General features: G+C 41.3%; 1 protein-coding gene and 2 long non-coding RNA genes across 4 annotated transcripts in view; 2 read left to right on the forward strand and 1 right to left on the reverse strand.

The window, feature by feature from the left end:
• Positions 1 to 16,043, forward strand: part of LOC101165686 (ATP-binding cassette sub-family C member 4) — a 32,790-nt gene extending 16,747 nt beyond the window's left edge. For both annotated transcript variants that reach the window (XM_023963403.2, XM_078932688.1), the window contains exons 16-31: positions 840 to 977; positions 1,575 to 1,612; positions 1,696 to 1,799; positions 1,882 to 2,028; positions 2,186 to 2,265; positions 7,468 to 7,618; positions 7,696 to 7,815; positions 7,882 to 7,992; positions 8,068 to 8,168; positions 8,239 to 8,430; positions 12,636 to 12,791; positions 13,230 to 13,319; positions 13,401 to 13,573; positions 13,651 to 13,756; positions 15,448 to 15,582; positions 15,658 to 16,043. In XM_023963403.2, coding sequence (XP_023819171.1) covers positions 840 to 977; positions 1,575 to 1,612; positions 1,696 to 1,799; positions 1,882 to 2,028; positions 2,186 to 2,265; positions 7,468 to 7,618; positions 7,696 to 7,815; positions 7,882 to 7,992; positions 8,068 to 8,168; positions 8,239 to 8,430; positions 12,636 to 12,791; positions 13,230 to 13,319; positions 13,401 to 13,573; positions 13,651 to 13,756; positions 15,448 to 15,582; positions 15,658 to 15,750 — 1,935 coding nt within the window. In that variant the 3' untranslated portion in view covers positions 15,751 to 16,043. The remainder of the gene's footprint in view (positions 1 to 839; positions 978 to 1,574; positions 1,613 to 1,695; positions 1,800 to 1,881; positions 2,029 to 2,185; positions 2,266 to 7,467; positions 7,619 to 7,695; positions 7,816 to 7,881; positions 7,993 to 8,067; positions 8,169 to 8,238; positions 8,431 to 12,635; positions 12,792 to 13,229; positions 13,320 to 13,400; positions 13,574 to 13,650; positions 13,757 to 15,447; positions 15,583 to 15,657) is intronic.
• LOC144984413 (uncharacterized) lies at positions 4,201 to 5,581 on the reverse strand. Its single transcript, XR_013648064.1, has 3 exons — positions 5,480 to 5,581; positions 5,039 to 5,100; positions 4,201 to 4,396 (listed from the first exon to the last, which is right to left on the reverse strand). It is a non-coding gene; the product is annotated as an uncharacterized LOC144984413 (long non-coding RNA).
• Positions 5,116 to 6,133, forward strand: LOC144984414 (uncharacterized). The gene is made up of 2 exons (XR_013648065.1): positions 5,116 to 5,255; positions 5,957 to 6,133. It is a non-coding gene; the product is annotated as an uncharacterized LOC144984414 (long non-coding RNA).
• Positions 16,044 to 20,235: the final 4,192 nt, after the last annotated feature.

A 20,235-nucleotide genomic window follows, 5' to 3' on the forward strand; every position in this document is an offset into this window, starting at 1 on the left:
ACCATATTAATGGCGAGCAATGAATATCACCCAGTGAGGGTCCTTAGGCAAGGCCTAAGCGCTACTGCCTCCCGAGCGCAGTTAGGCTGCAGCTCACCGGTCCCCCAGGGGATGGGTCAAATGTGGAGACGAATTTCCCCATTTCAATAAAGTACCAATTATTTATTATTATTATTATGTATAGACATACTCTGCAAACACTTATTAAGGCAAATTTTTGTGCCTCCTGCATGAAAAAATCATTGCAGCTACAGGACATGTCAAACCTCTTTCATGTTTCAAAAAAATTATATTTTTACCAAAAGGCTTTCATAAACTGCTCTGAAAAAAGTACAGAAAGCGGTTAGTTTTTTAGTTAGTTTATTCAAAAGCTTCAGGTCTCACAAATTCTGTTTATTTGAAAGTCGCTAAAGGATGGTTTTATAGGTTATTAGTGTTTCACTAAAAAAAACCTGACCGTCACATAAATCCAGCCAGTTCTTTAACTTTTAGTTATAAAATTGGTGAAAAAGTGGATCATCTAACTATAAAAAAATTAAAAAATTAAGCTTAAGTGTTCAAGGGTCATTTGGAGTATAAGTTATGTTGACTCTTATTTAAATCAAACTGTTGCAGTGAAATGGAAATGATGATTTTAAATGTTTTTCTATTTGTTCATGGATGGCAAGTTATATTGTCATCACAATATTGATCACTAATATCACAAATCACAAGTTGTCCTCATATCGTGACATTAAATATTGGATTGATTCTGCTTTATATACAACTATATTCCTTGGGTTGTTTAGCTTTTTTAGTGGATGTTAGCCGTTAAAATTACCCTTTTTTTCTGCTCCCAGGCCGAGACGGTCCAGATGGTTCCAGAGGAGAGTCGCGGCCAGGGAACCATCGGAATCAAACTGTACCTCAAGTACCTGCGGGCCGGAGCCAACGTGGCCGTCCTGCTGTTTGTGATTCTGCTCAACATCCTCGCTCAGGTGCAAAACACAAACTTCAAGCCCTTAGAGACCCACTGCAATCATCTTTTGATCTGTTGTAAACATGTTTTCAGTGGTCTTTTAGTTTTGACGATTCTGTTTTTACCTAAAATCAAAAAACCTGTGTTGTTTTATAGGACATAGTTTCTGCAGAGCGGCAGGAGTTCATTAGAATCTTTTAATAAAATACTTTCTTATGAAAAATTCCTAACTCATCTTGAGAGTTTAAACCAAATAGATAAAGGAAAATGATGGAGTGGGAGGAGCTTGCCTAAACTACCGGTAGTTGAAAGCTCTGATTGGCTGCACACAATTGTCCCGTTAGCCACGCTTCTAAAGCATAAAAATACTTTTCCTTAACAAAAACCAAACCTGGAATGTGTGCGTAACCATGGCAACAAGTACTGTTATTCAGACTCTTTTTCATTTTGTTGGTGTAAAATGTACAGGGAATGTTAAACCCCTCCCCTTTTTGTAGCACCTCCCACACAGATGTTTTTCCTGTTGTTTGTGGTTTTAGATAAAGTTATGACCATTGTCCAGTAACATCAAAGAAGCAAAAGCATGAACTGGATTTCTTCCTGTTTGTCTTTTTAGGTTTCATACATCATGCAGGACTGGTGGCTGGCCTACTGGTAAACAACAACACTATAATAATAAAAGGAATGTTAGCAAAAAGCTAATGTAGCTCCTGACCTGGTTTGTTTGGACTGAGCAGGGCTGCAGAGCAAGAGAAACTGAACCTGAAGAACAACAGCATCCCCAATGGACCAAACGCCACAGAGGAGCTGGATCTGAACCTCTACCTGGGCGTTTATGCAGGTATTGCATAAGCTCCTCCCACGCTGGAGTCATGCTGGTTAGCATCGGTTAGCATGCTGTTTTCGTCATTTTCCCCCCCCAGGCCTCACTGCTTCCACCATCGTCTTCGGCTTCATGAGGAACCTCCTCCTGTTCAACGTTCTGGTGAGGTGCGCTCAGGCTCTGCACAACCGCATGTTCAACTCCATCCTCAAGACGCCCGTCAGGTTCTTTGACATCAACCCCATCGGTGAGCCGCTTCTCAATCCAACTTTATCAACAAAACACTTCTGAACAGTGAAAAGGAGAGGAATGAGCACAACCTGAAACCTGAGGGAAAACACATGTATCTATGTTCTTCTTTGTGAAATTGATATATATAGATGTGAGGTTGTTTGTTTCTGCAGGACGAGTGTTGAACAGGTTTTCCAAAGACATCGGTCAAGTGGACTCACTTCTGCCGCTGACGTTTGTGGACTTCGTTCAGGTTAGAAGTCACCTACATATATATATATATATATATATATATATATATATATATATATATATATATATATATATATATATATATATATATATATTATAATATTAATGTTTTAATATTTTTTTTAATTTCATTTTTATTTTATTTTTTAAATGTGAAGCATTTGACAGAAAAGGTTTACAAATGGCCGCACAACCTGACAAGTTTGTAATGAGCAACAAAAACTCAAAAACGCAGATTTTGACCTTTTTTTGTTTGTTTTATAGGGAGATTGTCTCCATGTGCTTTTGTTTCTGTCATGGACTTCCTGTCTTTATTCTGTTGTTATTTTAATGCAGCAGAAGTTTTTTTTCTGAGGTACAAAAACAGTAAATGTGCTTTTATTGACTCTAAAACGACACTTCCTGTTATTTTAGCAGCAAAGTGAGGGTCATCTATGGCAGTTTGTGTTTTTCACCTTTTTTGAGCCGCGGCACACTTTAACCTTGTCAAAAATCCCGCGGCACACCAGCATCCAAAAATGTAAAAAAAAGGACAAACTCAGTCTTTATGGATCAACAGCACCTCATTTTTGTGATAATTGTGTCAGAAAAAGCTGGAAGCTGCAGCTGTTTTTTCTAAAAGATGTAATAAAAGTTAAGTTAGAAGATTTAAAAACTGTTTGATGTGTGTTCGTTGTGGTTTCAAGACGTTTAACAAACAAAGGCTCATTGTGCGCTGAGAAGCTGTCACTTTAACCCAATGCATCATGGGAGATGTGGTCCAAACAGCTGCCGAACGCAGAAAGACTCGCGTCTCTGAGTTTCATTATTTTGTTCACTTGTTCCACGGTCTGACACCGGATTATGTGGAAACCTACACCACTGAAGACGAGCTTTAGCTGGTATTTTTGTTGGAACTTAGAGACTTTATGAGCAGAATCAGAACAAGGAAGTGAAGAATTTAACCACTTCTGATTGGTCAGACTGATGACGTGTGATTAAGCCTCCAAGAATGATTGGTGGAGACAGTTGAAGGGGCGGGACTTTTTAGAGAACAGTTATAGCTGCAGCTAAATCGCTGTACCGTCATTCTTATCAAAATGTCTTTAATAGAATCAAATAAACATAAAGAAAAAAGGGTAACGCTTTCTTTTACAGTAAAGTACTTACAGTGTACTTAAGTGGTATTTACATGGTACTTATAGTGTAACTACTGGGTACTTTCAGGGTACTTACATGGTTCTTTTTTATGGAATTTACTGGGTACTTACAGTGTGTTTACATGGTACTTTCTATGGGACTTTACTGGGTACTTACATGGTACTTTTTGTGTCTACTCTGTACTTACATGGTACTTACTGTGTATTTATATGGTACTATTTGGTTCATACCTATGTGATACATACTGGGTATTTATAATATTCTTACTGGGTATTTACATGTTGTGCAAAGGTGTCTTTTATGGTACTTACCACATGTAAGAACAAGGTAAGTACAAATAAAGTACCTTGACCTTTAGGTCTGCACTCGCTGCACGTTTCATGGTATTTACCATGAATTTACCAAAGAAACTACCCCTTAAGTACAGTGAAACTGTAACTGTAAAAGAAAGTCAGCCCTATTTCCACTCAACTACATGGTACTTTCATTACTAAATACTGGGTATGTTCACTTGAATAGTACTTGGTACTTACCCCTTAAGTACACTGAAACTGTAACTGTAAAAGAAAGTCAGACCTATTTCCACTCTATTACATGGTACTTTCAGTAGTAAATGCTGGGTATGTACACGTATTACCATCCCGTACAGTGTACATACACACTTGGTCTTCTGTCCTCACCACATGAGACAATGCTAACCTGTTGGTAAGGGTAAAGTAACTACATTGTAAAAACATATTCTGGCCTGATTACTTCTTGTAACATGAGGCAAGTTTAAAGAGAAACAAGACAGCAGTGAAAACAACAATCTTTAATATGATACATGTCTGCAGCATACAAAGTCTCATCACCATGAAATAGGTTTTAAGTACAAAACAGTACAAAGGAGCATTCCAAAAAACACATTATTGGCCTGAGGGTCGTGCTTTTTGTCCGTCAAAATTTCTTCAGCAGAGTTTGGTAACGGTGCAGGACTTCTTCAGGGTTTGTAACTGCAAGAAAATTCACAATATGAGCTCAAGTGAACATAAAAAGCATAACGACTTTGATGAAATACAAAATAAATTGTACTTATTTAATCATTTCTGTAATGAGTTTGATAAATTTCTGTGAATTCTTTATAGCTTTGACTGTAATGCTTGAAATTAATCAATTATCCTCATTTATGAACATGACAATAAATTATTCACAACTTTATATTTTAGTTACATAAACAAGAACAACAAAAAAGAAATCAAAGAAAAAAAATCAATATTGCCATAAAAAATCAAATTTGTTTAGACAAAGAATGACAAAAGCAATGTTTTAATTGGCAATTGCTGTGTGTATTTATTCTTTATAAATATTATTCGCACCTACAATTTGCATTAGCATGAAAAACATGGCAGTGTAAAAGAAAAGGAAAAAATAAATAAATAGGCAATTTCAAATTCAACACAGTTATTCACAAAAATATGTTTTAATTTTCAAACATTTACATTCACTGTTGGGTGGTATTGTTGTCTCTATCATATTTGAAAATAAATAAATAAATAAAAATAAAATAAAAACGGCGAAAGAAAAGAAAATGGGGAAACGGCATTTAAACTCTTCATTAATGTAAATAATATGTCCACTTGGTGGATTTAGCTTACTTTAGCTTACTCTCCTGTGGCTTCACGGATTCGTCTGGGATGTCTTCTTCACCATAGCTGATCTAAAGCGGTAAAAAGACGGAAGTACGTCATCATTATTTTAAATAAACGCCTTTCTTTGATTTTCCCAGAAAGACGTGCGCTCAGTCAAACGAGCACAGAACAACAGACTTTATCATTTAGGCTACGTGCTTGTTTTACAGGTGCCTCTCTCCTGGTAAGTAACAAAAATGTTTGTAGATTTTCATTACAAACTTTGAAAATGTATACATGAAATAACTGAAATTATTGCAGTAAGGTAGACATGCTCTTACGTCATGTTTCAAACACAGAGATAGCGGCTTGAAATCACGAGGTTAGCTTCTTTATAAAGTTTGATCAGTTTAAATATTTACATGTAATTTATCCAAAATTTAAAAAAAAAAAAAAACACTGGCTTACCTGCCAGATGAAGAGAAATTCAAACTGTTGCGCGCGCCTCGAGGCTCTCCGGATTAATCTGCACGTTCACTTTGGGGGTAGTTGTGCTGCATTCAAGTGCGCTGGGAATTTGCAACTTTACTTCCCCTGGCATACTTAACAAAAACACACACTCGGGGGGTTTTTAGTATTAAAACTAATTATTTAGCCTTGTTGTTTTACATATTTTCCTGACATTATATAATATATATTTAAAAAAGTTCATTTTTAGAACAATATTTAAAAAAAGTTAAGTTTTGAATAATTTATTATCATGTTTTTAAATGAGGATAGTACTTGATTAATTTCAAGCATTACCGTCAAAGCGATAAAAAAATTCATAGAGATTTATCAAACTCATTACAGAAATGATTAAATAAGTAAAATTTATTTTGTATTTCATCAAAGTCGTTATGCTTTTTATGTTCACTTGAGCTCATATTGTGAATTTTCTTGCAGTTACAAACCCTGAAGAAGTCCTGCACCTTTACCAAACTGGACAAAAAGCACGACCCTCAGGCCAATAATGTGTTTTTTAGAATTCTCCTTTGTACTGTTTTGTACTTAAAACCTATTTCATTGTGATGACACTTTGTATGCTGCAGACATGTATCATATTAAAGATTGTTGTTTTCACAGCTGTCTTGTTTCTCTTTAAACTTGCCTCATGTTACAAGAAGTAATCAGGCCAGTATATTTTTTTTACAATGTAGTTACTTTACCCTTACCAACAGGTTAGCATTGTCTCATGTGGTGAGGTCAGAAGACCAAGTGTGTTCATGTACACTGTACGGGAAGGTAATAAGTGGCATTTACTACTGAAAGTACCATGTAATAGAGTGGAAATAGGTCTGACTTTCTTTTACAGTACAGTTTCATTGTACTTAAGGGGTAAGTACCAAGTACTATTCAAGTGAACATACCTGGTATTTAGTAATGAAAGTAACATGTAATAGAGTGGAAATAGGTCTGACTTTCTTTTACAGTACAGTTTCATTGTACTTAAGGGGTAAGTACCAAGTACTATTCAAGTGAACATACCCTGTATTTAGTAATGAAAGTACCATGTAGTTGAGTGGAAATAGGGCTGACTTTCTTTTACAGTTACAGTTTCACTGTACTTAAGGGGTAAGTACCAAGTACTTATTCAAGTGAACATACCCGGTATTTAGTAATGAAAGTACCATGTAGTTGAGTGGAAATAGGGCAGACTTTATTTTACAGTTACAGTTTCACTGTACTTAAGGGGTAGTTTCTTTGGTAAATTCATGGTAAATACCATGAAACGTGCAACGAGTGCAGACCTAAAGGTCAAGGTACTTTATTTGTACTTACCTTGTTCTTACATGTGGTAAGTACCATAAAAGACACCTTTGCACAACATGTAAATACCCAGTAAGAATATTATAAATACCCAGTATGTACCACATAGGTATGAACCAAATAGTACCATATAAATACACAGTAAGTACAATGTAAGTACAGAGTAGACACAAAAAGTACCATGTAAGTACCCAGTAAAGTACCATAGAAAGTACCATGTAAACACACTGTAAGTACCCAGTAAATTCCATAAAAAGTACCATGTAAGTACCCTGAAAGTACCCAGTGGTTACACTATAAGTACCATGTAAATACCACTTAAGTACACTGTAAGTACTGTACTGTAAAAGAAAGCGTTACCGAAAAAAGTCTTTTATGATCTTTCATATTCCTAACTACTCAGTGTTTGATCAGGGCCTGTTTGGATGAACAAAGAGCTGATATCCTGGAGATGGTAAATTTTTTTAGATCAGTTAATGAGGGCAATTTCCCACAGCACACATGACCATTTCCCACGGCACACTGGTTGAAAAACACTGATCCGTGTTCGTTTACCTTAAATGTAAAATACTTTACGCTGGAACTTCCTTTTAGGATTTGTTCAACAGAAGGTTGAGCTTTATTTTGAAAGGCTCTGTTGTCTGCAGGTGTTCCTGCAGATCCTGGGCGTCGTTGCCGTGGCCGCTTCCGTGATCCCGTGGATCCTGATCCCCATGCTCCCCCTGCTGTTGGTCTTCATCTTCCTGCGGCGATACTTCCTCAAAACATCCAGAGAGGTCAAACGGCTGGAGGGCACAAGTAAGCCCCCCCACCCCCCCTATGATGATGATCGGCCTGCATTTGCCCCCTCCTGACCTCCTCTTTCTGTCCTGCAGCTCGGAGTCCAGTCTTCTCCCACCTGTCCTCGTCCCTCCAGGGCCTCTGGACCATCCGGGCCTTCGGCGCTGAGGAGCGTTTCCAAAGAGAGTTCGACGCCCATCAGGACCTGCACTCAGGTGTGGACTCGCCCCTCAAGGGTTCAGAGTGAGACAGCCTCACTGAGACTTTGTGATTCTGCACAGGAGCGTGGTTCCTCTTCCTCACCACGTCCCGCTGGCTTGCTGTCTGGCTCGATGGGATCTGCGCCATCTTCATCACCATCACCACCTTTGGCGTCCTGCTGCTCCGAAACCGTAAGAAACACTGCTGGTCTCCACCAGGGGGCGCCACAACTTCTCCTGAAAACCATCTTTCTGTTTCCTCCTAAGAACTGGACGCGGGTTCTGTCGGGCTGGCTCTGACCTACGCCGTCACGCTGATGGGCATGTTCCAGTGGGGCGTGAGGCAGAGCGCCGAGGTGGAGAACATGGTGAGAAGCAGAGCAGACGGCTACGCAAACATCTGCAGCTGCAGACGATTGACTCCGCCTCTGTTTGCAGATGATCTCTGTGGAAAGAGTGGTGGAGTACTCCGATCTCAAGAGCGAGGCACCCTGGGAAACGCAGAAGCGGCCTCCTCCTGATTGGCCGAGTAAAGGTTTGGTGACCTTTGACCAGGTCAGCTTCACCTACAGCGAGGACAGCCAGCCGGTGCTGCACAACCTCAAAGCCGTGTTCCGACCCCAGGAGAAGGTCAGGAACCTCCTTGACTTCACAGCACTTTCATCCAAAACTTTCTCCCCCAGAACCAGATGTCAGTAGCCGCGGTTACATGGGCAAAATATCTTGATCGGATCACAGGGTTACAATTCACCCGTGCACATGGGCACAGAAAACCTTTTTCCGATTACAACAAACGTTTACACGGTCACACTTTCGGTGAGAATAAATCATTTGGGCATGCGCAGTAGTGTTGAAACTACCGTAAGAGGAAATGAGTCCCACCGTAAACAAACTGCTGCCACATATATTTTATGCAGCAGCATATGATCTTTCAAACGTGCTTTTATTAATGTTATGAATATTATGCGTATGATATTATGAAGCGCCAGTTCGCTCATTGTTGTATTTTTAATCCGTGTGGTACGTTTTTTTTTCTGTGGAAGAACGGAGCTGGAAGAAGCCAGTGTTAGGAGAGGCTAACAAGCGCTCACAACATTAGCCTATCTATGAACATAAAATTTAATCAATGCGGGAAACGCTGCAATCTGCATCCTGGCTACACGTTAATATGTCGGAATAACATAAGCCTATATTTTGTCGGGACACGACTGAAAACACAAATCCACATGATTGTTAGAACAGTTTCTAAGGACTGAGCGACATTTCTGCTTTGGCCCCAAAGCCATGTGTGTGTGCTGGCGGTCCGTGTTCTGCCCGGACACACACGGTTCTCCTGAAGCCGGCAGCCGCTAACCCAGAGCGGCGGGTCGGCTCGCAGTCCGAATTCTCACACATAACAAAACAACAAAACCAGGGCTCAACATAGCCATTTGTCCGCTGGCCCGGTGCAGCTCGCTCGAGCAGTACGGACCACAAGACTTTATTTTTCACTTGTCCGCTCGGGCCACTAAAATATCTAACGGTTAATATATTTTTCACCTTTTTCAATAAAGTATATTTTGTGAAAACGTGTAGATCAGGGGTGCTAATTACGTCGATCGCGATCGACCAGTCGATCTTCAAGGACATGAGTGTAGATTGCGGGCCAGAAAAGATAAAAAAAATACAATAAAAAGTACTTCTTAAAAATCCACCAGCCAGCCAATCAAAATCCAAACTAAGAAGTACGGGACTTGATTGACATGTACATTTGCCAACGGACATCCTTTGAAACATACATCACTGCACATCCGTGTTCTATAAACACTGAGCGCAAACTCTCTGTCATCAGAAAGTCGTTTTCTGCCCCGTAGCACGTCAAGTCCCCGGCAGAGGACCACTCCGGACAACCGGAGTGTTTATTGAAGCCGCCCGAGTTCATTAAGGAAGCTGTTTTTTAGTGGCACACGCTTCGTACGGAGCCAGCAGCGCCTTTGAAACGCCATGATGCTCCCCCCATTGCACGGTTTACAGCAGAGCATGAAATACGATGGTTGCTGCTTTCTGTCTTTGTAATAAAACGCCTAATCTGTGGATACAAAAGTATCTTTGTGTAATCTTACTGTGTAGTTCTTAACCATCAGTATATAAACAATGTTCAAATAAACATGTAACTAATAAACATAACTAACAAACATTTACTAATAGTATTTAATGTATATATATACCGTAAATTCCGGACTACAAAGCGCACCCGATTACAAGCCGCACCCACCCATTTTCACGTGTTTAATTAGTTTTATACATACACAAGCCGCGTCGGAGTACAAGCCGCGCATGTGTTAGGCGAGATTGTCATCCTGACAGATCACGGCCAGCATCACAGAGTGAGTGCAATTCATTAGCACATTGTGGGTGGTGCCAGCTTAGCCTCTGGCTCATGTATTTGAGTGTATCGACCTATGTCAAACAGCATGGACCTCTATTCTGTTCACAAGTCCCTCAGTTATGGTGTTTTTATTTCATTTTTTTTTACTTATTGACAATCTAGGTATCATACATAAAATTACAAACAGTAACCATATAATCAACATTACATCCCTCAGTTATGATGAGGAAATTTACATCCGCGATTCCACATTTCCCATGAGTCTTAGGGGCTAAAGGCGGGGCCAATGCCCGGCTCGCCATTCTGTTGTACGTGTTTAAGAATGAGTAAGTATCAGCAGTGCATGGAGGGGTGAACGGGTACAGCTCTCCTTCCGCTTGTGTCGCGGCAGCGTTATGGGAGTAACAGGGCTGGTTAAAAAACACACCGGTAAAATACAGCAGCGGCGACTGAAAAGCGCGTGCCTCAGCGTGATACGCGCGCCTCAGTGCGGCGCGTGCGTCAGAATTCAGAAGCCTCTGCGCTCCGCTCCCGCCCCGCGCGCTCCTTGTCTCCCCTTCCTATCTACTCCGACACCTCTGGCCAGGGCGGCTTCAAGGAGGACCACTTCGTCCCCGTTGCGCCGGTGGACGGAGCAAATCGTTTCTGTGCAAAGCAATCGGACTTAATACTGTACGTTTTGTGTATGAGGGGCGGATGCGTTGTTACGTGTGGGAGCCTTCAGACTGCCATCGGCCCCGCAGCTCAATCAGCAGGAGAAGATGTCTCCAGCTCACACGGAGGCTGTGAGTTTTTCAAAGCAAAATTCCGCTTTTACGGTTTCCTTAGAAACCGTAAATGGAGTGTAAATTCACTCCATGCGCTGTTCTCTCCGTCACGCAGCAAACCTTACTTTTCCAAACCCGTTGGTGACGGTGGACTTTTTTACGCTGCTTTTAACGATTGCTTTTAACTTGAAAGCTTCATCATATTGTAGCGGCGATCTGGTGCACGTTGGGTCTAATGGCACCAAAGGATTCTGGGATGCGGCCGGGCATGCGTGTTTCATTTTGTTGAACCATGACTGAAGTGTCTAAGACCTGAAGTCAAGTCCATGCTGTTGAGACGCCCGTCAGGTTAGAGGTGTGTTGAATATAAATGCCTTGTGCTTGGTGTTAGATAAAGAATTCAAACTATTCACTGAGTTGGAAAGTACGTACATGGCGGCCGCTAATTAAATCCATAAATTAGCCGCGTCACTGAATAAGCCGCAGGGCTGTAAGCGCAGGAAAAAAGTAGCGGCTTGTAGTAAGTTACGGTATATATACACACACATACATACATACATATTCATTTTTCAATTATTTTATTTAATTAACTAACTAAAAAGTAAATGTAACTTTGCAACAGTAACAAAAAGCAGAACCTCAAGGCAGTCAGAGCAAAAAAATAAATAAAACTTCCTAAGTATTGATTACTAACAAATGTGAAATAGCAGTGATTAGAACAGCATGAAAACTTCTTAACTAGTGTTACCTACTACACTGCAGTGCTCTCTTCAAAAAATCTTAAACAGACTAGAGCAGATTTAGGTTTGATATGGTTTATTTTCAGTAATTGAAAAGTATATAAGTAAGTGCTAGATGTCACCGGAATGCACCATATTCCACCATATTAAAATAATCCAGGGGGCATGCACCCGGACCCCCCTAAAGTTGCTTTGGCGTCCGTCGCTTGGGTGCCGCCTGTGGCGGCGGGTCGCGCTGTGCGCGGTGTCGGGCCAGTAACTTTCAGGCAGGGCCAGTAACTTTCAAAAACTACTGGCCCTGTGGGCCAGTGGAAATTTCTGGGCTATGTCAACCCCTGAAAACGCACACGTAACAAAGCACCCTCCCCTCAAACATATTAATAAAGCCGGCTGCTCTGCTGAGAGAGGTTCACTCGGTCCACTGGCACCGGAGCCTGAACGCAGAGCTCGGGTGCCGGGTCAAGACGTCCGTGGGCAAGAAGTGCTCCTCCCCCTCATCTCCCTCATGAGGGGTGAAAGAGAGGGGAGAGCCAGCGGAGCGGCGCTTTTCACGGGGCGTCCGCAGAGCAGCTGGTCGGTCCTGTATGCGCTCCAAAGCTTTCTCTCAGCAAAACACCGTCTATGCGTGACGTAAACAAGAGCAGTAGTGACACACGATCGGAATGAACCGTTTACATGCACAGCGATCGGATAAACGATCGGTATAACCCACCTATCTCGATCGGAAAGAAATTCTGATCCAAACAAGTCTGATCGGGGCAGACTATTCCGAACGGCGTGTTTACATGACGCATTGTTCTTCCGATCAGGCGTTCTTTCCGATCACTTTTGCCCATGTAAACGCGGCTAGTCTGGTTCTGGCCAGATGTCAGTCTACAATCAGATGTAGTCCAACATGACGCGTTCCTCCTTCTCACAGATGGACGCGTCTGCAGGATCTGACATCTGTTTGTGTTTCAGGTCGGAATCGTGGGAAGAACCGGCGCCGGGAAAAGTTCTCTGGTTTCAGCTCTGTTCCGCCTGGCAGAACCTCAGGGGAAGATCTACATCGACGGCGTCGTCACGTCTGAGATCGGCCTTCACGACCTGCGCCAGAAGATGTCCATCATCCCCCAGGTGACCCGCATCACTTGACTTCCTGTTCCAAGAAGTAGGTGCTCTTATTTTGGAAGCTCTGGCACATTGGTTTTTTTTTCCTAGAGATTTTTTCAAAATCTTTATTGATACATGAAAAGGAAACAACAATGTATAAAAAACTGAAGTTCGAGGAACAGAGGATGGGTCTGTTAATTTGTGGTTTCATTCGTAATCTGAGATTAGAATAATAATCTGGAGTTTCACTTTATTTTTAAGGAGAAGAAGGAAAATCAAAAGTTTAACACAATAAAGAAATAAGAGTCTTAAGGTTAAACCAACAGGTTTTTCATAGTGATATTAATCCACCAAAGATTAAGATTTCCACCTGGGAATATACAACATGTATAAAGTCTTTGAATTAATGTCGAAATTACATTTTTTTTTTAAAAATTCCAAAATAAAAGCTTCTGTCTCCAGGACCCGGTTCTGTTCACGGGAACAATGAGGAAGAACCTGGATCCTTTCCACCAACACTCAGATGAAGCTCTGTGGAACGCTCTAGACGAGGTCAGTGACGGTTCTGCCCCCTTTCCTCCTGTCCTGTTGGTCTCTCTGTGGGCGGAGTCAAAGCTGAGCTCCACCCTGCAGGTGCAGCTGAAGTCTGCGGTGGAGGAGCTGCCCCAGAAGCTGGAGACGCAGCTGGCCGAGTCCGGCTCCAACTTCAGCGTGGGTCAGAGGCAGCTGGTGTGTTTGGCCAGAGCCATCTTGAGGAAGAACCGCATCCTCATCATCGACGAGGCCACGGCCAACGTGGACCCGAGGTGCGGCGGGACTCCGGGTCCATTTGTCCAAACGCGCCCCCACCTGCTCTCACCGTTAGCGCTCTGTGTCCCCGCAGGACGGACGAGCTGATCCAGAAAACCATCCGGGAGAAGTTCAGAGAGTGCACGGTGCTCACCATCGCTCACCGCCTCAACACAATCATCGACAGCGACCGCATACTGGTGAGCGCCGGCCCATCCAAACGGCGCCAGACGACTCATGAAATTCTGAACTTTAGGCTTTCTTCCTATTTTCCAGAACCATCATGGAGTTCTTTCTTTCTTTAACTGTTGACCTTTCAGTCAAAAGTTTCTTCTTTCATTTCATCCTTAAGAGTCAGAAAGTGAGAATCTGGACTGAATCAAACAGGAATCTGGTTCATTTATCTGTAAATTGTTGCTGAATTCCTTGAAACTGTGTGTTTGGACTCCAGCTAACCTGTTCATGGTTGAAGACGTAGGTGGACATCTTCATCACTCCTCCAGAGAACCTGAGGTGAAGAGAACGCCTCAGTCTGGGATTTGAGCCTGTGCTCTCCTGCTTTAAGGGCAGACACTCCACGGCTGTTGCTCTGTTGTGTTTTTAGGTCCTATGTGGGTCCAGTTTAGACACAAAGTTGTCAATCAACAGCCTTTAAATAAAGGTCTAATAAGTGGGAGGGGCTAAACTTAGAGGAGCTGCTGAAGACTCTAATGTCTGAATTTACTCACTGCTCCCTAAAAAGACTCGAGTGCAGGACAACAAAATGCTCACTACTTTTTTAATTTAAAGTCCCACTCTGATCCTCCACTCTGATCCAAATCGTTCCCAAAGAGGTTTTAGTTATGATCATACTGTTTTTAGCCAAAATCAAACCACTGGCTCCTATTGGACAATGGCCTTTTTTCATTTCTACCTCTTCTTTACCTCCTTCTTGTGGCCAATCTCCACCCACCCACCACTGACCTTCCTGCCTGACCTCTTCACCTGTCTGCACTCTTTCTTCCGGCAATATCTTCAGCTAACTTACTCCTGACTTTTCTATTAATCCTATCATTCATCTTTTTAATAACCTGCTGTCTACCACTGTGCTATTCTACCCAGACTAGAACTGCAGCTCATCGTTCTAATGAGGTGAAAACGTTCCAGAAGCTGAAAAAACTCTTAGATGTTGTTTACAAATACATTTGGTGGGAATTGAACCCTCACTCATCTGCTAGTGAGATACAGTCATTACCACTGAGCTGTTCTGCTTGTGTCAGATCAGCAGCTCATCTCTGATTTAAAGTGAAGATGTTCTACACTCTAAAAAAAACTGTTTATCAATAAATATCCTTGGTGGGATTTGAACCCTCACACCACATTTTTGTGAGAGACATGTTTCCATTGAGCCACTCTGTTCAGTGGAAGAGAGGACACTCAGACATGAACATTATCCACCAGTCATCTTAGTGGCTGAACAGCAGCATGTGTCCCTGCAGCAGAGCGCAGGTTCAAATCCCAAACACTGACCAAAGCTCTCTGATCCACCATGAAGACACAAAACAAACCAGAAATGTCATCAGATCTTTGCTGCAGGTGAGGATGATGAAGGTCTGCAATCATTAGATCAACATCCTCCTCTTCACCAAACTGGATTGAAATTCTAAAGATCTTCATCAGTTTAGTGGTTTGTTAGATCTTCATCAGTTTTTCCTTCCTGCTTCTCTGATCCAGAAAAGCAGGAAAAGGTTCATCAGTGAAGATGTTTCAACCATTATTTCATACTTTTGTTGGTTCATTTGAGCAGAAATGAAATATTTGTTACAAAGATGTTTATTGAAACAAATAAGAGACAGAGGCTCTCAAAAAACAACAACTTTATTAGTCAGTTGGATGCTGGTGTCTGTTGCAGGTTCTGGATGCCGGTCGGATCCGGGCCTTTGCTGAACCCTTGGTGCTGCTGCAGGATCCAGACGGCATCTTCTTCAAGATGGTTCAGCAGACGGGCAAACAGGAAGCTGCAGCTTTACATCAAGCAGCCAAACAGGTCAGTTCCACAGGAGACACCTCAGAGGATCCAGCAAAGTTCTGCCAGAACCAAACCGGGCCTTTCCTCCTGCAGGCTTACAACAGCAGCCAACGTCCCGCCGCGCCGGCTAACGGACACGCAGAGACGGTGGACGGCCACCTGGTCATCTTTGAAACGGCTCTGTGAGCTCAGACACGCTGCTGCCTCAGAACGGAGCAGTCCGGCCCGAGAGGGTCCGGCCTCTGATGGAAGCACTTCCCTGCTGCTGGGACGCTGAGCCACAGCCACAGCCGGCATCGAACGCCAGCCAGAGAGAGAAAAGGAGCTGAAGAGTTCTCCTCTTCCTCACACGCTAGCATTGTATTTGTAAACATTTTTTATAATTTTTTTAAATTATTTATAAAAAAACCTCCAAATAGATTGGAGTTTCAAGAATTTTTTTCCATCTTTGTGTTTCATTAAAAACATTTGAATCATGAGTTCATTTCACTGAAAGCCGTTTCTGGAGCGTGAAATCCGTCAGTTTGGAGGCTCCGCCTTGTTCCCGCCTCACCTGTGTTCAGAGTCTGCAGCCCATCAGGACGGCTCTGCTGTCTGTGCTGCCTTCAAGAAGATCAGGAAAACATAGTTTTAGTTCCCCCAAAACGGGAGAGGGGTGGAGCTTGTCCCTCAGGGGGTGGGGTGGTGTTGAGGCGGTGAGCGATGGTGATCACGGTGCACGCTCTGAATTTCTCCCGGATGGTTTTCTGGATCAGCTCGTCCGTCCTGAAACCAAGCAAGAAAAAAATCATGAGCATAAAATCACAGGCATCATTGGTGAAGACCACGCCCTCTTTAGAAAATACATAAGAATGAGGCCCCGTTACACGCGTTGAGCCCAAAATATAACTGAAAAAAAAGTTATATACTTTAAAATTAATTCCTTTATGTTGAATTTTCCATAAGAATACTTATTAAATAAAGAGTTTTATAAATGTTTTTATGACTTTTAATCCCATTAATGCTCCTTTTAATAGTAAACTAGTGACAAGATGAAACTTTGTTGGAACTGAGAGACTTAATGAGGAGAATCAGAACAAGGAAGTGAAGACTTTAACCACTTCTGATTGGTCAGACTGATGACGTGTGATTAAGTCTCTAAGAATGATTGGTGGAGACAGTTAAAGGGGCGGGACTATTCCTAAAACGGCTGACTCTACGGGTAAATCGCAGTACCGTCATTCTTTATAAAAATGTCTTTAATTTAATAAATTAAACAGAAAAAAATATTTTACGATCTTTCATATTCTAACTACTCAGTGTTTTATTAGGGCCTGTTTGGATCAACAAAGAGGTGATTTCCTGGAGATGGAAAATGTTTTATATCAGTTAATGAGGGCAATTTCCCACAGTACATCTGACCAGTGGCACACTGGTTGAAAAACACTGCCATAGAATCCCAGGGGGGGGTTGCAGCCACATTTTTAGTAGAGTTTCATGGAATAAGTTTCCGTGGCCGAGCAGCTGCATCCAGGTTAAAGTTTGTGTGAGTTTTATGTTTGAACTGACTTTCCCTGAGCTGAGTGTGCTTTGCATTTGGCTTTTCAAAAGATCTCCGCTACAGAGAATGACATGTAGTTTGTATGTTAAGGCCCTGATTACCCCCACCCTCCACCCTACGCCCATATCAATCAGGCATATCTGTTTTGGATTGTGCTTCTCTGTACAAGTGGTGGCCTTTATTTTTTTCACCTTTTTTCTTCCCCAACAAGAGCAGAATGCAGATGTTAGCTTTGTTGCCACCACTGTAAATCTCCTGTTTTCCCCTTTTCTCCCAAACTAAAAAAGAGCAATGACCTTGTTGCATTGAGAATAAAGGCAATTCATTCCTTTGTTCCATCTTGCAGTAGTGGTTGGTCGTCACAATTTGCTGTCCTGCCACCCCCTCTTCCTCCTCTGATACGACTTCCTAGCAAGAATGTTATAGAATGCCAGATTAGAATCACTCCCCCTACCTAAATCACCAAACCAACATGAAGTTATATTTCTACCAAAAAGATAAGATTTTTAGATGTTACTCAATATTTATAAAATCAAATTGCCTGTGGGTGTGGCTCAAGATTTAAAAAAATGAGAGACAATTCTCACAAACATGACATCACTGTGTGGATATTATCATGTGATGTCATGTGACGTCATGTGATTCATGAGACTCGTGACGTCATGTGACGTCATGTGATGTCACGTGATGTCATGTCATGTGTGTGTCATGTGATCTCTTTATACAGTGGATGACATCACAATTATCAGTGATATCATCGGTAAAATTCTCTGCATATACCCCATTGTATCTAACTGCTGCAATTGTAGCACAAACCACGATTCCATGGTTTATACTATAATTTTATTATAATCAAACGATTATGATGAACCTAACTGAGATGGATCAAGACTTTTTCGATGTCTTTGAAGTTATAGATTTAACTGAATTCCCTGACTCTGTAACTGCTCCTGCCCCTGACAACATGCCTGACACCCTTGTTGAAAATACTGTCAACCTTTTCAACAAAAGTCCAGGAGCATCATTAAACTCCCAAACTTTTGGAGCTTTGGAGAGAAATGTTCAAGCACAGACTGGAAAATCACGCAAAAGAGGAAGAGATGATTCTTTAAAGGTTCAAGATTATCAACCCAAACGACTCAGACATCCTGAACCTGTCAATCATTACCAAGTCCCTAGCCTATCTGAGGAGCCTGACCACCTCACAAACTGGCTGGCTCTAGACCCTCACAGACAAAGCTTAGGTTATAGGAGAAGACGTGGAACATCTACCGCACGGCCTTCTGAAGAGGAAAACGATCAGAAAAAGAGAACAAAAAACTTTGAGATGGGACCAGATTTGACAAAGGTACCCACAGAATCTCTGGACTTATGGCAGTCTCATCCACAACCCCCAGCTCGCCCCGTCCATGAATCTGCTTCACAGAATGTCTCTGCAGAAAAACATTTAGAAGAACTACTGGAGTCTGTAACTCCTGCTGCCCCTGAGGACATATTTGACATTCTTGAAATAAATACTGATAACTTTTTTAATGAAAGTCAAGGAGCATCATTGGACTCCCAAACTTCTGGAGCTTTTGAGAAAGATCTTCACGCACAAACTGGAATGTCACTCAAAAGAGGAAGAGATGATTCTTTCAATGTTCCAGATTATCAACCCAAACGGCTCAGACAAGATGAAAACGAAAATCCTGAACCTTTCATTCAGTACCAAATATCTCACGTACCTTCAATGTCTGAACCAGTTCACTCAAACTCTCAAGAGATGAGCACAGCTCTACAAGAGATTCCAGAAAACTGGACTTTTAGGAGCAGCAATTATTACCCACAAGGCTTTGAAGAGGAAGCTTACACCAATGTTGGATCTGAACTGACAGAGAGGAGAGCAAATTTTGAGATGGAACTAAATGTTGAGGAAGAACCAGAAGAATCTTCCTCTTCATGGCAGGAAGAACCATCACTACCTCAGCTCCTCAGAGAATGTATTTCAGAAGATTTCTGTGATGAACTCTATTTTGATGATTTTTTGAATTACATCAACTAAAGTTTTAAAACAAAATTCAAAAACATTGTAGAACTCCAAAAAAAAAAAAAAAAAGTTGGCAACACAAAAAAGCAGATGTTACAAATTAACATTATTGTTCATTGGTCAACAGTTTTATTTTTATTTATTTTTTTATTCAAGTTATAATGTAAAATCTCTATTCTTAAAATTTACAATCTGTTTTTTCATCCTAATTTGACCCCATAAATTAAAATGGGAAATGATCAAATGCAGTTAGAAAAGCTATTTTTAAAACATTATGTTTAATTTAATTGATTTAGTTTTGTCTGCATGGTTAAAGGGTTAATGGTATTTACAAAAAATTGTTTGAAAATTGAAAATGTAAAATATATTGGGTGAAAAAAGGGTGCACAAATCTCTCAATGTGCAGAAATAGTTTTTGTGTTCCTTTGTGTATTAGTGGGTTCTCTCCGGGCGCTCCGGCTTTCCCTAGATTCTAAAAAAGACTTTATTATTAAGTGAATTGGGCATCTTCGCTTAGACTGCTGTCCCCCTGACCAAGTCCCAGATGACGGATGGATGGATAGTTGGTTGTCTGGAAGTGTTTTTTTCTGCACAAATGCCTCTATGTGCAGAAATAGTTTTTGTGTTCGTTTGTGTATTAGTGGGTTCTCACCGGGTGCTCCGGCTTTCCCTAGATTCTAAAAAAGACTTTTTTTTAAGTGAATTGGAGGCTAAACAATATGGTCAATGTCTGCTGTGGCCAAGATAATAATAACAGTTAAAAATAAATAAATAAAATACACAAATTGTTAATATAATTTAAAAAAATAATAAATCACACAAAACGGTTTTATAATAAATAAATAAAGACATAAAGACACACCTCCTCATGAGAGGTTACATGCAGTTATGGAAGGAAGGGAGGAGATGTTTCTTACAACATGGTCTCCATTTTTAAACCATCTGCCTTCCGACTTAGAGGGTCTACTTTTACAGGGACAAAACATTAAGCAATCTTCTTTAACGCCTTGTTCATAAAAAAACTGACCAGTGGACTGTAACACCTGTGGAAAAAAAAAGTTCACATCCTTGTATGTATTAACTGCCTGTATACCTATTTATT

This window comes from Oryzias latipes, chromosome 2 (genome assembly GCF_053564925.1).
Source record: "Oryzias latipes strain Hd-rR chromosome 2, Olatipes_Hd-rR_3.1".
NCBI lineage: Eukaryota > Metazoa > Chordata > Actinopteri > Beloniformes > Adrianichthyidae > Oryzias > Oryzias latipes.